The 15,253-nt window shown below is 34.5% G+C and overlaps 1 protein-coding gene across 4 annotated transcripts in view; it reads left to right on the forward strand.

Annotated features, from left to right (window-relative positions):
* ATRNL1 (attractin like 1) overlaps positions 1–15,253 on the forward strand; it is a 774,854-nt gene that overhangs the window by 57,506 nt on the left and 702,095 nt on the right. For all 4 annotated transcript variants that reach the window (XM_023240973.2, XM_023240974.2, XM_045040724.1 and 1 more), the window contains exons 7-8: positions 3,989–4,076; positions 9,928–10,183. In XM_023240973.2, coding sequence (XP_023096741.2) covers positions 3,989–4,076; positions 9,928–10,183 — 344 coding nt within the window. The remainder of the gene's footprint in view (positions 1–3,988; positions 4,077–9,927; positions 10,184–15,253) is intronic.

The raw sequence follows: 15,253 nt of genomic DNA on the forward strand, positions 1-15,253 counted from the left end.
TTCTGTAAATTTTAATTTACCTGAACTTTTACTTTGCATTTACCTTAGAAGCTTTTGGGAAAAACAGTGCCAGTATTATAAAGTATATCATTCATTTACTGTTGGCTCAATAGAGATTATCCTCTGCATGATTAGATGATATGAGGAATCATATGATGGCAGGTTTATCTGATTTCTTTCAGCTGGTGATTATATTTTATTGACCATCTATTAATAGAATAAAAGAGGAAATAGAATAATTTGATTATCAATGTTTTCAAGGGTGATACTTGTAATAGTTACAACTGGTACAACTTGGGCATCAACCAGTCAATCAAACTGACCTTGGGCAGTATAGCATAGTAGTGTGTACCCAGTTGGGTTGCCAGATTCAGCAGAGAAATATACAGGACACCTAGTTAAACTTGAATTTCAGATAAACAATGAATAATTTGTTATTATATGTAGGCCCTTTGCAATATGCAATATATATATAATTTTTAAAATATGTATTTTTGTTTTTGTTCCAAATATTGCATGAGTCATACTAAAAAATTGTTGGTTGCTTATCTGAAATTCAGATTTAACTGAGCATCCTATATTTTATCTGGCAGTCCTAGGCACTGAAAATATTAACCTTGTTAATTTGGGGGTTATAAAAAAGTCTGAGTTTAGGAGGACACTGCTTTAAAACTATGATTGACTATGATTGAAATTAAAGTGTAACATAAAGTATATTCTGGAGAGAAAAGAAAGGAAGAGTTATAGGTAAATATTTAAGTGAAGAATTAGAATTATGTATCACAATATATGAAGGATAAAATATTATAGAAAGAATTGAAGGAGAGTTGGTGGGATTAAATGAGTTGTTAAGGTATGCAAAGAACCTGAAGAAATAGTAAGATTTAAATGTGGAAACGAGGAGTAAATTAACTATGATTAATGAAAAGAAAAAGCCTATGAAAATAAAGTAAAACTTTGAATTAAATTGTGATATTTGCAAAGGAGAGTTGTGAACACAGAGTATAATTGTCAAGGAAACATGGGATTCTTAAGAGTTTGTGTTCTGTACAAGTTTAATAGCATATTTAAAGTTAGGTGATGAATATTGCTTTATACTCTCCTAAACTTACATATTTCCCATTTGAATCAGATAGTTTAACTTTTTATTTTGTCTGTAACCTGGCTCTTTTGCTAACAGTGTTTAGTTTTGTACTAAGCTGTGAGGTGTTAGATTAGAAGTGACCTTATCACTGTTTTCATAAGTTTGAGGATATTTTTATTATTCTGAATGTAGTTCAATTGTAGGTAAGGATTTTTCCCCACTTATAAAAAAGTAGGGGAGTAGGTAGGTAAGTTTTTGAAGTGATAATGTCAGTCGTAAGTAGGTAGGTAGGTAGGTAGGTTAGTTTTTAGAAGTGATAATGTCAGTTGTAAGTCGATTTATCTCCTGTAGAATTTAATTGAGATATAGATGTTACATTTTAAGATGAAATTGTTCAGTAATATAAAAGTTCTATATTAGTGTATTAAATTAGAATGTTTTATAGAATGTATATACATTGACATTTGTGAGAACTGACATGTATTTATGGGCATAGCAAACTTTTTAATATTTACTCTTTGCTTGATACTTGGGATAAATCAGTGGACGTAATAAATGTCCTTATCTTTATGGAGTTAGTGAGGAATGACAAGCAATTAGAAAAAATATATAATTACCATAATAGGTAAGTACACTGTAAGTAAATTATATGTATGCACATATGTAGAGATGGCAAGATAAATAGGATAAGCAAATCACGAGTGCCTAAGAGGAGAGAGTTATAAATGTAGTTGTCAAGGTAGGCATCACGGGAAAGGTGATAATTGAACAGACTTGAAGGAGGTTAGGCATTGTCAGTGCAGTTATCTGGAGGCAGGGAAAGAGCCAGACAAAAGCCTTAATGTGGGAGCTACTTAGTTCAAGCAGCAGCAAGGAGGCCCATTTGACTTTCACCGAGTGCATGAGAGGGAAGCATGAAATTACAGGGATAATGGAGGGGGGGGGAGAGATTATGTAGGGTATTGTAGATCTTTTGGGGAGTCATGGGAATGTATGAGCATGCTTTGACTTATATTTAAGAGTCACTGTGTCTAGTCATGAATATACTGGAATTGGGAAGAAGAGTAGGAACGGAGCTTGAGTTAGGATGAAATCATCAAGGGAATGAATTTTAGGTGGAGAAGAGGACCAAGAACTGAGCCTGAGGCACCATATCACTAGGAGGTCAGGGGAAAAGAGGAGAAAGCATCAGAGGAGACTGAAACGAGTGGCCAGTGAGGTAGGAAAACCAATGGTGTGATGTCTTTGAAGACAGTAGATGAAGAGGAAGGTTTGATTAACAGTGTCAAATGCTAATGATTAACTGGGTCCAGGAAAATGGAAGACTGAGAAGTGGGCAGGGATTTGGCATGAGGAAGTTGATTTTAACAAAAACGGTTTTGCTGGAGCAGTGTTTTTAAAAGCTTGATTGGAGTTAGTTGAAGAGAGAGTAGAGAGAGTTGTAGGGAGGGACAAGGAAGAAATGGGGCAGTAAAGAAATGGAGTGATAGCCTGACAGGGTAGTCTTTCTCTTTTCTCTTTTCAAGAGAAAAATTTTTTTTTATAAGTGGGGAAAAGTAACACCATGTTTTTATATTGATGGGAATTATCTAGTAAGACCAGAAAGTGGTGATATAGGAAAGAGATGGGAGAACTACTAGAGTGTTGTGGGATCTAGTGCCCCAGAAACACAAATTTAGTTTGTTGATAGCAGGTACCAGCCGACTGCCAAGTAGGGGCGTAGGACCTAGATGCTAACAATGGTTTTTGCATTGGTAAGGAGCTATAGAAAAGAAAGGAAGACGAATGTAGTGGGGTACACAAGCCTAAAATATTTACCATCTGGCCCTTCATCTAAATAGTTTGCTGAGCCCTAATTTATGGTAACTTAGTGGAAAACAAGTGCGTTGGGTGCAGATATAGTAGGTAGGTAGATGTAGGTAGGAGTCTGTGGAAGATTACGTTCTGATCGATTTCCTCATTCATGCCATACACATGTGTTATATAACTCCAAGGTAGGATATAAGTTAAACATAATTCTGAAGACAATTTTTGGTTGACTTTATTTATTTTTTTTTTGTGAAGGGAGCTCCCTTAACCTTTTCTGATGAGTTGAAGGAAGACAGAGAAGAGGGGAAATAATAATTGACAGGGAGCTTCTTAAACATTGTTCTAGTCACTTCTTAGCTGGGTGCTTTGTTTTTTACATTTTGGCAAATTGAGGAAATAGTGTAAAGCATGATGATGACAACTGGAGTTCTGTTAGATAAGCATTTAAGATTCATAGTTTGGAATGCCACTTTTCATATCTATATTTTTAGACCAGTAGCATAAATAATTAATTTTCTTTTTGTATCCTGTAATCCAATAAGTACCTTATTTTTAGAGAAGCTTCTATCTTACTAGATTCATTATATTTCAAAAAGTGATCTGTGAACAAGTTATTTTTGGCATAGAAATAATACTTCTTAATTTATATAATGCTAAGCTTAGAGTGTGTGAAAGAATAAAAATGAATAAAGCAAATGGCCATTGTATATATGGAGAGAATTTTCTTTTATTTTCAAAAGAAAAAGCTGGCTTTAAAAACAAATTAAAAATGCAGAATAGCTCACTTATTGTTTAGGCTAATCAGTTGGTTGAAACTGTTAAAGGTAACTGAACAAATTAATTCCAGTAATAAATAGCTTAGTCAAGTTAATGTATATTACACATTTAGGTGATTGAATTCTAATTTACCATATGTATATCTTGAATGAGTCTTTATTAAAAATTTCTAATATGGTACATGAAATTATAAGTTTATTAGTTATAATTGTTTTTGAATTTAATGAATACTTGAATATAAGTGAGAAAAACATATGCAAATTAAAAAACCAGAAATGAATCTTAGCTTATAAAATAATTTTCTTTTTTCACTTTTAGTTACAATTTAGAAAGTAGTATATGGAATGTAGGAAGTCTGTCAAGGGGTCCTCTCCAGAGATACGGACACTCTCTTGCTTTACATCAGGTAAGGATCCTGCTTTTTAAATTCTAACCATTCCTTTTTTTTGTTGTTGTTTTGTTTTGTTTTTAGAGTTCACCTTAGAGAAAAAAATTACTAAATCTCACGTTTATTTCAAATACTTAATGAGAACAATGGATCGTGGATCACAGTGACTTGCAGTGTCTCAAACTCATACAGTATTTTAGTAAAAAAATAGACTTTAGTACAATTCTTTATTAAACATGAGAAGAAATGAAGGTTGAGTTTTTGTATGTTGCTTTATACCTAGTCATCATGTTAATCACTTTTTAAAAATTGTAGTAAAGTACACATAATATAAAATTTACCATTTTAGCCATTTAAAAATGTTTCGGTGGTATTAAGTACGTTCAAATTGTTGTACAATCATTATCACCATTATTTCCAGACCTTTTTTCATCTTGCAAAACTGATACTATAATACTCATTAAATAGTTACTCCCCATCTCCTTCTTCCCCAGCCCTTGGCAACCACTGTTCTATCTTTTGTCTTTGTGAATTTGACTATTCTAGGTACCTCATGTAAGTGGAATCATACAGTGTTTGTCTTTTGACTGGCTTATTTCACTTAGCATAATGTCCTCAAGGTTCATCCATGTAGTATTTGTTAGAATATCCTTCTTTTTTAAGCCTAAATAATATTCCATTGCATGGATATACCACATTTTGTTTATCCATTCATCCATTGATAGACCCTTAGGTTGCTTTCACCTTTTTGCCTCTTGTGAACAGTGCTGCTGTGAACATGGATGTATAACTGTTTAAGTTCCTGCTTTAAATTCTTTTGGTAGATAGCCAGAAGAGGAGTTGCTGAACTATATTATAATTGTATTTTAAATTTTTTGAGGAAATTGCCATATTGTTTTCCATAGCAGCTTCACCACTTTACATTTTCACCAGCAGTGCACAGGATTCTAATTCCTCCACATCCTTGTCACACTTGTTATTTGTTTTGTTTTGTTTTTTTGATAGTAGTCATCAAAATGTGAAGTGTTGCTGTAGGTGTTCTTTATATATTCTAGATATCAACTCCTTCCTCAGAACAATGATTTGCAAATATTTTCTCCCATTCTGTGGGCAGTCTTCATTTTGTTGGTATGTTCTTTGATACACAAAAGTTTTTAATTTTAGAATAGTTCAATTAATTTAGCATAGTTCAGTTTCAATCTATTTCTTTTGTTCTCTGGGCTTTTGGTGTCATATCCAAGAAATCATTGTCAAATCCAATGTCAGGAAGACTTTTCCCTATGTTATCTTTTAAGAGTTTCTAAAGTTTTAGTTTTTATATTTAGGTCTTTAATCGATTTTGAGTTGTTTGTAGTGTTAGGTAAGAGTTCACTTTCATTCTTTTGTATGTAAATATTCTGTTTTCCCAGCTCCATTTGTTAAAAAGACTGACTATCTTTTCCTCACTGAATGGTCTTGGCACCTACTTTTGTTGAGAATCATTTCATCATATGTGCAAGGGTGTATTTTTGGCCTCTCTATTCTTTTGATTTGTGTCTGTGTTTTTGCCAATATTACACTATTTTAACTACTGTAGTTTTGTAGTAAGTTTTGAAATGAGGAAGTATGAGACCTCCACGTTTGGTCTTGTTTTGCATGTTTGTTTTGCTTCTTCAGGGTCACTTAAGATTCCATATGAATTTTTAGATTATTCTATTTCTCCAAAAATGTCATTGAGATTTTGATAGGGATTGCATCGTACTCAGTTATTTTATGTATTTGTGTAATTCATGAATTTAGTATGATTAAAATGATAGGCTACTTAACTGGTTTTTGTTTTGAACAAAAAAAGATTCATGTATTTTGTGGTGTGTGACTAGGACTTTCAAATGAGAACTGACCTATTTTCTGTTACTGCTACTCTTTTTTTTTTTTTTTGCATGTGCATGTTTTAAAGATAAAATAAAAACTAAGTGTATATATATGTGTGTAATATAAATGCTTTTTTCTTTTAATTTTGGTTTTTAATTTTAGTTTTTGATTTATTTCATATTTTTGGTAACAGCTTTTGAGATATAATTGATATACCATACAGTTCGCTCATCTAAAGTATATAGTTGAATGGTTTTTAGTCTATTCAGAGTTACACAACAATCTTTTGCAGATATGCATAAAATTGTAAAGTTGTATCTTCTGTTTTAGAACATTTTCATTACCTTACAAAGAAACTTGTAATCTTTAGCTATCACCCCAAACCTCCTTATCTTCCCAGCTTTAAGCAATCATGAATTTACTTCCTGTCTCTATAAGTTTGTGTGTTCTGCACATTGCATATAAATGAAATTGTATACTATATGGTTTATGACAAGCATGTTGTAGCACGTATCCATATTTCATTTTTATGGCTAAATAATATTCTGTTTTATGAATATACTACATTTGGGTTTTTCATTTATCGATTGATGGGCATTTGGGTTGTTTTCACCTTTTGTGGCTGTTATGATAATGCTGCTGTGAATAGTCATGGATAAGTTTTTGTGTGGACATATGCTTGTATCTCTCTTGGGTATATACATAGGTTTGGGAATTGCTGGGCCAAATAATAACTCTCTATTTAATTTTTTGAGGAATTGCCAAACTGTTTTCCAACGTGGCTGTATCATTTTACGTTGCTACTAGCCATCTATAAAGGTTCCAGTTATTCTACATCCGTGCTATAACACTGGTTATTTGATACCATTTTGATCATGGCCATCCTCGTCATTGTGAAGTGGTGTCTCGTTTTGTTTTGATTTGTTTCTCTGTTGACTAATGATGTGGGTCATCTTTTCGTGTGCTTATTGCCTATTTGTGTGGTCTGTGGAGAAATGTATATTCAGGTCCTTTGCCCATTTTTAATTGGGTTATTTGTCTTTTTATTATTGAGAAGTGAGGGTTATTTATATATTCTAGGTACAAGTTCCTTATCAGATACATCATTTGCAGATATTTTTCCTTTGTGAGCAGTGTCTTTTGAAACCTAAAATATTTTAATTTTGATGAAATCCAATTTATTATTGTTTTTCTTTGGTTGCTTGTGTTTTGTTGTTATATTTAAGAATCCATTTACCAAATCCAAGGTTATGAAGATTTACCTCATGTTTCTTTCAAGAGTTTTATGGTTTGACGCTTACATTTATGTCTTTTTTTTTTTTTTTGATCCATTTTGAGTTAGGTTTTGTACATGGTATGCAGTAAGGGTTCAAGTTCGCTCTTTTTCATGTTGACTATTTCTCTTTATACCATTTGTTGAAGAGGCTATTCTTTCTCCCTGAATGGTATTGGCCCTCTTGCCAAGCATCACTTGACTTTAGATGTATGGATTTATTTCTGGACTCTCATTTCTGTTGACTTATATGCCTGACTTTATGCCTGTAGCATACTGTCTTGATTACTTTTCCTTCATAGTAAGTTTTGAAATCAAAAAGTGTGAGTCCTCCAATTATATTCTTTAAAAAAGTTTTTTTTAACGTTTATTCATTTTTTGAGAGAGAGTGCAAGTAGGGGAGGAGTAGAGAGAGAGAGAGAGAGAGAGAGAGAGAGAGAGGGAGAGACAGGATCAGAGAGAGAGGGAGATGCTGACAGCTCAGAGCCTGGTGCAGGGCTTGAACCCACTAGCTGTGAGATCATGACCTGAGCTGAAGTCAGACGCTTAACCGAGGCACCCCTTCTTTTTTAAGATTGTTTGGATATTTTGGGTTCTTTGCAATTGCATGTGACTTTTGGAATCAACTTGTCAGTTTCTACAAAGAAGCCCTCCAGGATTTCGGTAAAGATTGCACTGAATGTGTAGATTGCCATCTTAACAACATTAAGTTTTTGATCTATGAACATGAGATATCTTTCCATTCATTTAGATCTTTAAAGATTATTTTCAACAATGCTTTGTAGCTTTCAGAGTTTAAATTTGTTTTTTTTTTCCTTTAAAAAAATTTTTTTTAATGTTTATTTTCTGAGACAGAGACAGAGCATGCGTTGGGGAGGGACAGAGAGAGAGGGAGACACAGAATCAGAAGCAGGCTCCAGGCTCCGAGCTGGCAGCACAGAGCCCGACGCGGGGCTCAAACTCACGGACCGTGAGATTATGACCTGAGCCGAAGTCGATCATTCAACCAACTGAGCTACCCAGGCACCCCTCAGAGTTTAAATTTGTAATTTGTTTTAAGGTGCCTGCCTGGCTCAGTCAGTGGAGTGTGTGACTCTTGATCTTTGGGTTGTGAGTTCGAGCCCCACACTGGGTATAGAGATTACTTCAAGATAAAATCTGTAAAAATAAGTTTGTAATTTCTTTTGTTAAATTTATTTCTAAGTATTTTCTTTTTGATGCTTTTGTAAATGGAATTGTTTACATAGTTTCAGTTCTGGATTGTTCATTTTTTAAAAATGTTTATGATTTATTTACTAAGACAAATTTTTATCAATCACAATTTTTAAAAAAATATTTTTTTTTCAACGTTTATTTATTTTTGGGACAGAGAGAGACAGAGCATGAACAGGGGAGGGGCAGAGAGAGAGGGAGACACAGAATCGGAAACAGGCTCCAGGCTCTGAGCCATCAGCCCAGAGCCTGACGCGGGGCTCGAACTCCCGGACCACGAGATCGTGACCTGGCTGAAGTTGGACGCTTAACCGACTGCGCCACCCAGGCGCCCCTAAAAAAATATTTTTAATGTTTTTTTATTTTTTTTATATTTTATTTTTGACAGAGAGACAGAACATGAATGGGGGGAGGGGGAACACAGAGAGAGGGAGACACAGAAACTGAAGCAGGCTCCAGGCTCTGAGCTGTCAGCACAGAGCCCAACCAGGGCTTGAACTTGTAAACCGTGACATAATGACCTGAGCTGAAGTTGGTTGCTTAACCGACCGAGCCACCCAGGCGCCCCTGGATTGTTCATTTAAAGTGTATATAAATATAATAGATTTTTTTTGTACGTTGATTTTGTATTCTGCAGTGTTACTAAATTCATTTATTAGCTCTAATATTTTTTCTAATTATTATTTTTTATTTCTTAGGATTATCTGTATACAAGTTCATATAATGTATGAACAGAAATATTTTACTTCTTTTCCAATGTGGATGCCTGTGTTCATTTTTTTTTGTTTCTTTGCTTTGGCTAAAACCTCCACTGCAGTGTTGAATATAAGTGGCAAATTGGGCATCTTTGTCTTGTTCCTGACCTTAGTGGGAAAGCATCAGTCTTTCACCATTAAGTATTAATATTAGCTGTGTGTTTTTCTTAGATGCTCTTTATTAGGTTGATGAAATTCCTTTATGTTCCTAGGTTATGGAAATAGTAATGTTGTATATCATTTGTGCATCACTCATTTCAATCATAGGTGGTTGAATTTATTTGTATAATTTATAAGTGCTATAAAGTATCTGTCCATAGCCATGAGAAGTAACAATAATGGGCTCCACATAGTGGACCTACCAGATCATAGTGTGATCTTCCTTTTCGGACAGTACTTGATGAAAACAGTGAATGACAATAGCACAAAGCAATACACATAGATGGTAAAATTTGAAGAACTAGGGACTCAACAACTAAGATAATTATACATGGTTAATTTAACTACATAATATAGCTGTTTTAAATAAAGTATCTTAAGGTAACTTTTTGAAAACATAGGTTTTTTTCTCCTCCTTCTTGTACGTAAAAGCATTGCCCCTTCTTCTTGTAAATAAAAACACTGATTCTCATTTGACTTTTTATAAAATAAGAACTGTACTTTATACGTGTTGTGAGTTAGGATTACTAAAGTTTAAGTTGAGCCTTTATTTTTAATTAATATATGTTGCTGAGGTATGACTATTTTGTTTATTAATACATGTTTTTTTAATTTACAGGAAAACATCTTTATGTATGGAGGCAGAATTGAAACAAATGATGGCAATGTCACAGATGAATTATGGGTTTTTAACATACACAGTCAGTCATGGAGTACAAAAACCCCTACTGTTCTTGGACACGGTCAGCAGTACGCTGTGGAGGGACATTCGGCTCACATTATGGAGCTGGATAGTAGAGATGTTGTCATGATCGTAATATTTGGATATTCTGCAATATATGGTTATACAAGCAGCATACAGGAATACCATATCTGTGAGTTACTTTGAAAATGCAACTATATACTTTTCTTTATTAGTTGGCAATATTTTTATCTTTAATAAAATCTTCATATGAATTTAGCCAAATAGTGAGTTATTTGAAATCAGAATTATTAGCTAAGATTGAAAACTTTTTAATATAAACCTTTTCATTTTGTGTTAGCTTTGGTTTTTTAATATTTATCTTCTTAGCCAAAAGTGGAGAAATGTTACATACCAGTCACACATTTTTCAAGAATTGAGAATATTTATAAATATGAGAAGTTCCAACAGATGGTGCTATTTCTTTGGATTTTACTTATGAGTAAGAACTAAAACTAACCTAGTCTCTTTACTATTCGGTCCATGATTTCAGGATTTTTATTTTTCAGAGTTCTGTTTCTAATCTTACTGCAATATCTCTATCTGTGTATTATTCTTTTAAAGTAAGCTTCCCGAGGATAATCTGTTGGCTTTTATAAGAGATCATTATCTGGTAGGTGAAGGTGACTGAAGTGATCTACATATGACTTTTTGTACTCTCCTTTGTTTTTCTGGTACTTTATTATTTTTTTGAATTCTCTATGACATTTTCAAACACTTATAAGATTAAAAAAATTGCCTACAAATACTTTTTGATCCCTGTTTGAAGAACATATTCCATTTCTAGCTCTGGTCAGTATTATGAACTCAAGTTTTTGGCTCTTTTGTCTATAGACAACTATATCCGACTATTTAGCGTCCTTGTGTAATGTTAATGAGAAATCTCGCTTGCAGATCAACAAGAGAGCCCTTAATGTGCTCAGAAGAAGCCTCCCTTTGCAAATACTCTTGTCTCTCCCCTGCAGTCCTCTCTCAGGTGATCTGTTTATATGTCCCCCACTGCAGTTGGGTGGAGAATGATTATGTATCCTTCTTACTCCTTGGTGCCATTTTACTCTCTTTAAACTCCTTCCTCTTCTAAACCACTCAGCTTCGCATCAGACTGTGCCACCTGTTACTTCTTCTTCACTCTCTGTTCACTCCTCAGATCGGTGTGTTGTATTCCTCAAAAAATACAGCTTGTGGCTCATTATCATTACGTCCTGCATACATTAGCCAAATAATTTTCTTTTTATTTTAAAATTTTTTAATGTTTTTATTTATTTTTGAGAGGAGAGAGAGAGAGAGCGCGCAGGAGAGGGGCAGAGGGGAGACACAGAATCTGAAGCAGGCTCCAATGCAGGGCTCGAACTAATGAACTGGGAGATCATGATCTGAGCCGAAGTGGAATGCTTAACTGACTGAGCCACTCAGGTGCCCCTAGCCAAATATTTTTCTGATTTCAGTATCCACTTAAATACTTCTAATACTTAGACTCCCAGTTTTAAAAATAATTTTTTAATTAATTAAAAAAATTTTTTTAAGTTTATTTATTTATTTTGAGAGAGAGAGACAGAGCACACAAGTAGGGGAGGGGCAGAAAGAGATGGAGAGAGACAGAGAATTCCTAGCAGGTTCCACACTGTCAGCTCAGAGCCCGATGCGGGGCTCGAACTGATGAACTGTGAGATCATGACCTGAGCCAAAGTCAAGAGCCGGATGCTTAATGAACCAAATGAGCCTCCTGGGTGCCCCTGTCAACTTTTTTTTTTTTTTTAAATCTATCTTTCAGAAATCTTGTTTTCTATCCTGGTTGAGTTGCACTCTCCCTTTGTACTCTTGACCTATACCTCAGTGAATCCCATAATTTCCATTTTAGATATCTTACTCTAAAATGCCACTGATCTTTCCAGCTTACTCCTTCTAGTACCCAAAGTCTGACAATTCTCCAGCCTTAATAGAGCCTTTAGTCCATCAAACCTATCAGATTTTCACTATCACCCTCTTACCTGTACTTCTAACCTTACCCAGCTTTAAGTTCATAATCACCAGTCTCTCCTCCAACTCTCCAAGTTGACTATGTCATACATTTTCCTCTCTTCAAACTTCCAGCCACTCCCTTCTCCATGATTAGCCTCAGCTGATGACTTTACTTCTTATTTTACTGTGAAAATAGGAGAAATCTAAAGAGAATGTCTGCTGATGGGAACATTTTGGAGTGTAATGGTTAATAAGCAATGCTGCATTGAATAAACTGCTGTGTAACACATTATTGCCATAACAGCTCATGGTGGCATTGAAACGGATGTGCTATCATTGCATTTTTTAGAGGAGCCTAAGAGTTGTTTAAGCAAGAGTTACAAATTTTCTATGTAGAAAGCTTGTTTTGGTTTTTGATTTTGTTATTAACTTTTGGTTTCATTATGGTATTCAGGGAATGTTGTTAAGTATTGTTTCTACTTTTTGTAATTTATTGAGATTTTTTTTTTTGTGGGCTAGTTTTCAAATTTTATAGGCACTTGAAAAGGAGGTAAATCTTATAATATCAAGGTATGGTATTTGATATATCTATGTCTGTATCTAATCTATATCATTTATATGTTTGGAACTTAGATTCCTTCCTTCTTTTTTTTGTACTTTTTATCTGTCATGCTCTGAAAATTGAATTAAAGTCTAAAAATGTTAGTTTATTTTTGCCTATTTCTCCTTATATATTCTGGAATTTATGCTTTATGAAAGTTGCAAGTTGTATCTTGTAATATTATAAATCGCTTGTTTACTGTTTTTGACTTGGTTTCTACCTTGTGTGATATTAATTTCATGACTCTTGTTTTTTGCGGGAAGGGCTTTAGCCTTTTCCTGGTAAACTTTTGCCCTCCCTTTCGTTCTTGTTAACCTTTCAGAACCACTTTGTTTTAAATGTATCTCTTGTGTACGAGAAAAAGTTGGATTTTGCTTTGTGATTCCATCTGGTTTTTGTACATTTTGTGTCACTCTGTTGTCTTCTTGTTTTTAGTTATGGCTCTTTTTATGTTTAGGGAGAGTCAAGGCAATTTTTGGTGGGAAGGAGCGCGGTAATTTTTGAGGTCTGCCACCAGTAGGCTTCGTCCACACCCTGTGTTTCTCTTCTGCATGCCTGTGACCTCTTCTGTGTGACTCTCTTGGTGTCACTTGCTGTTTGCATATTCACGCCTGATTTGTAGTTTTCTTTCTTTCATTCATAGCTTCTCTGGATTTTTAATTTTCTTTTTCTTTCACTTTCATGTTTTCCTTATTTTTTTATACGCCTTCTCTGAGGACAATGGGAAGTTTCAGAATTAAACTATCACTGTACTTCTACTTGATCCAGAGGTTTTTGAGTTTTAAAGTTTCAAAAAATGAATCTGAAGTTAACCAGTACTTTTACCCTTTGATCAACCTCCAGTTTACAGGCTACTGTTTTCCACTGTTTTAATTCATCTTGTTTTGTTTTAAATACATTTGACCTTACTATCAGTATCTTATACTAGGGTCTTAGTCTTTTCTGTAAAGGGCCAGATAGTAAATATTTTAGGCTTGTGGGCCATATGGTCTTTATCACAACTAGGCAATTCTGTTAAAGCATGAAAGCAGCCGCAGACAATACATACACAAAGGAGCACGGCTTTGTTCCAGATTGGGCTCCCTTGGGTCTTAGATTGCCCACCCCTGCTCTAGAGAGAATGTGTGCTTCTGGGGACCTATTGACCTTGGTCCAAATTAAATTAAAATTTTGGCATGCACTTTTTTTGGGACCTTATGTGTAGGGTGAATTCATGCCCAGAGTGACACGATGTCTAGTTTCGGACCAAAAGTGTCCAAGGGAAGCTGTTTTTATTTTTCACACAGAGTCAAGGCTGAAATAGACATTTTCTGGCTGCCTCTGCAGAGCAGATTTAAAAAAAAACACTTTTTTGGGGCGCCTGGGTGGCTCAGTCAGTTAAGCGTCCGACTTCGGCTCAGGTCATGATCTCATGGTTTGCGGGTTCGAGCCCTTTGTTGGGCTCTGTGCTGACAGCTCAGAGCCTGGACCTTGCTTTGGATTCTATGTCTCCTTCTCTTTCCTCCCCCACTCACGCTCTATCTCAAAAATAAATAAAAACATTTAAAAAAATCCCACTTTTTAAAATTAATTTTTTTAATTAAAAACTTTTTTTTTTTAGTTTATTTATTTTGAGAGAGATAGAGACAGAGCACACAAGTAGGGGAGGGGCAGAAAGAGAGAGAGAATTCCTACAGGTTCTGCACCGTCAGCTCAGAGCCCGATGCGGGGCTCGAACTGATGAACTATGAGATCATGACCTGAGCCAAAGTCAAGAGCTGGATGCTTAATGAGCCAAATGAGCCTCCTGGGTGCCCCTGTCAACTTTTTTTTAAATCTCTCTTTCAGAGATCTGAAAGATCTCTTTTCATTGAGGATATAACCCTGATTTTATGTAGAAGCTCTGATTCGGTAATTACCTGGGCTTACCTTTAGTATCAGCCATTAAAACCAAATTTCTAGATTACCCAGTTGGTACATGTCTTCTGTACTCTGCCTCCCTACTGAGTGTACTTTGCAGTTCATAGAATACATTATTTTTTTCATACTTCCCTTTATTTAACAATAAATTCATTCAGCTATGAGACATAGTGGTGATTATACTTTCCAGGGAGGTAAGTAAGAAGGCACGTCAGATTTATTCTAATCTTCTGTGTGTGGTAAATGTTGATGCAGGTTGTTAATGGATAAATTCATTGGCCGGTAGGTTTTTGTTTTCATTTGGAAGAGTTTGATAAAAATTTCACTTGTAGTTTTGGTAAAATTTTAATTAGGGTTCTTTTGGTTTAGTCTATAACAAAAATACTATTTATAAGTAAATTTTTCCACAGGGTACTTTTGGCTTGATTTTTGTTTTATTAATTGCATTACCTGTCAGGCACACTTATAAATATAGTATAAGATGGATATGGGAGGAATACATGATTTATGAGTATTATAAGAATAATAGGTGAATTATGAGCAGTTCTGTGAATTAAGTAGAAAGTAAAACTCATCAACTTTTCTGTAAAAATTAATAATAACAATAAAATTAATGTATTACTTTACCCTATGCATTTTGAATTCATTGCTTATTGAAAGTATGTGGCACCAAAAAATAATCTAAGTACTTTCACTTTGAAAAGTACTTACAAATAAATGAATATAAAAACAATGGGTAAATTT

This window comes from Felis catus, chromosome D2 (assembly GCF_018350175.1).
Source record: "Felis catus isolate Fca126 chromosome D2, F.catus_Fca126_mat1.0, whole genome shotgun sequence".
NCBI lineage: Eukaryota > Metazoa > Chordata > Mammalia > Carnivora > Felidae > Felis > Felis catus.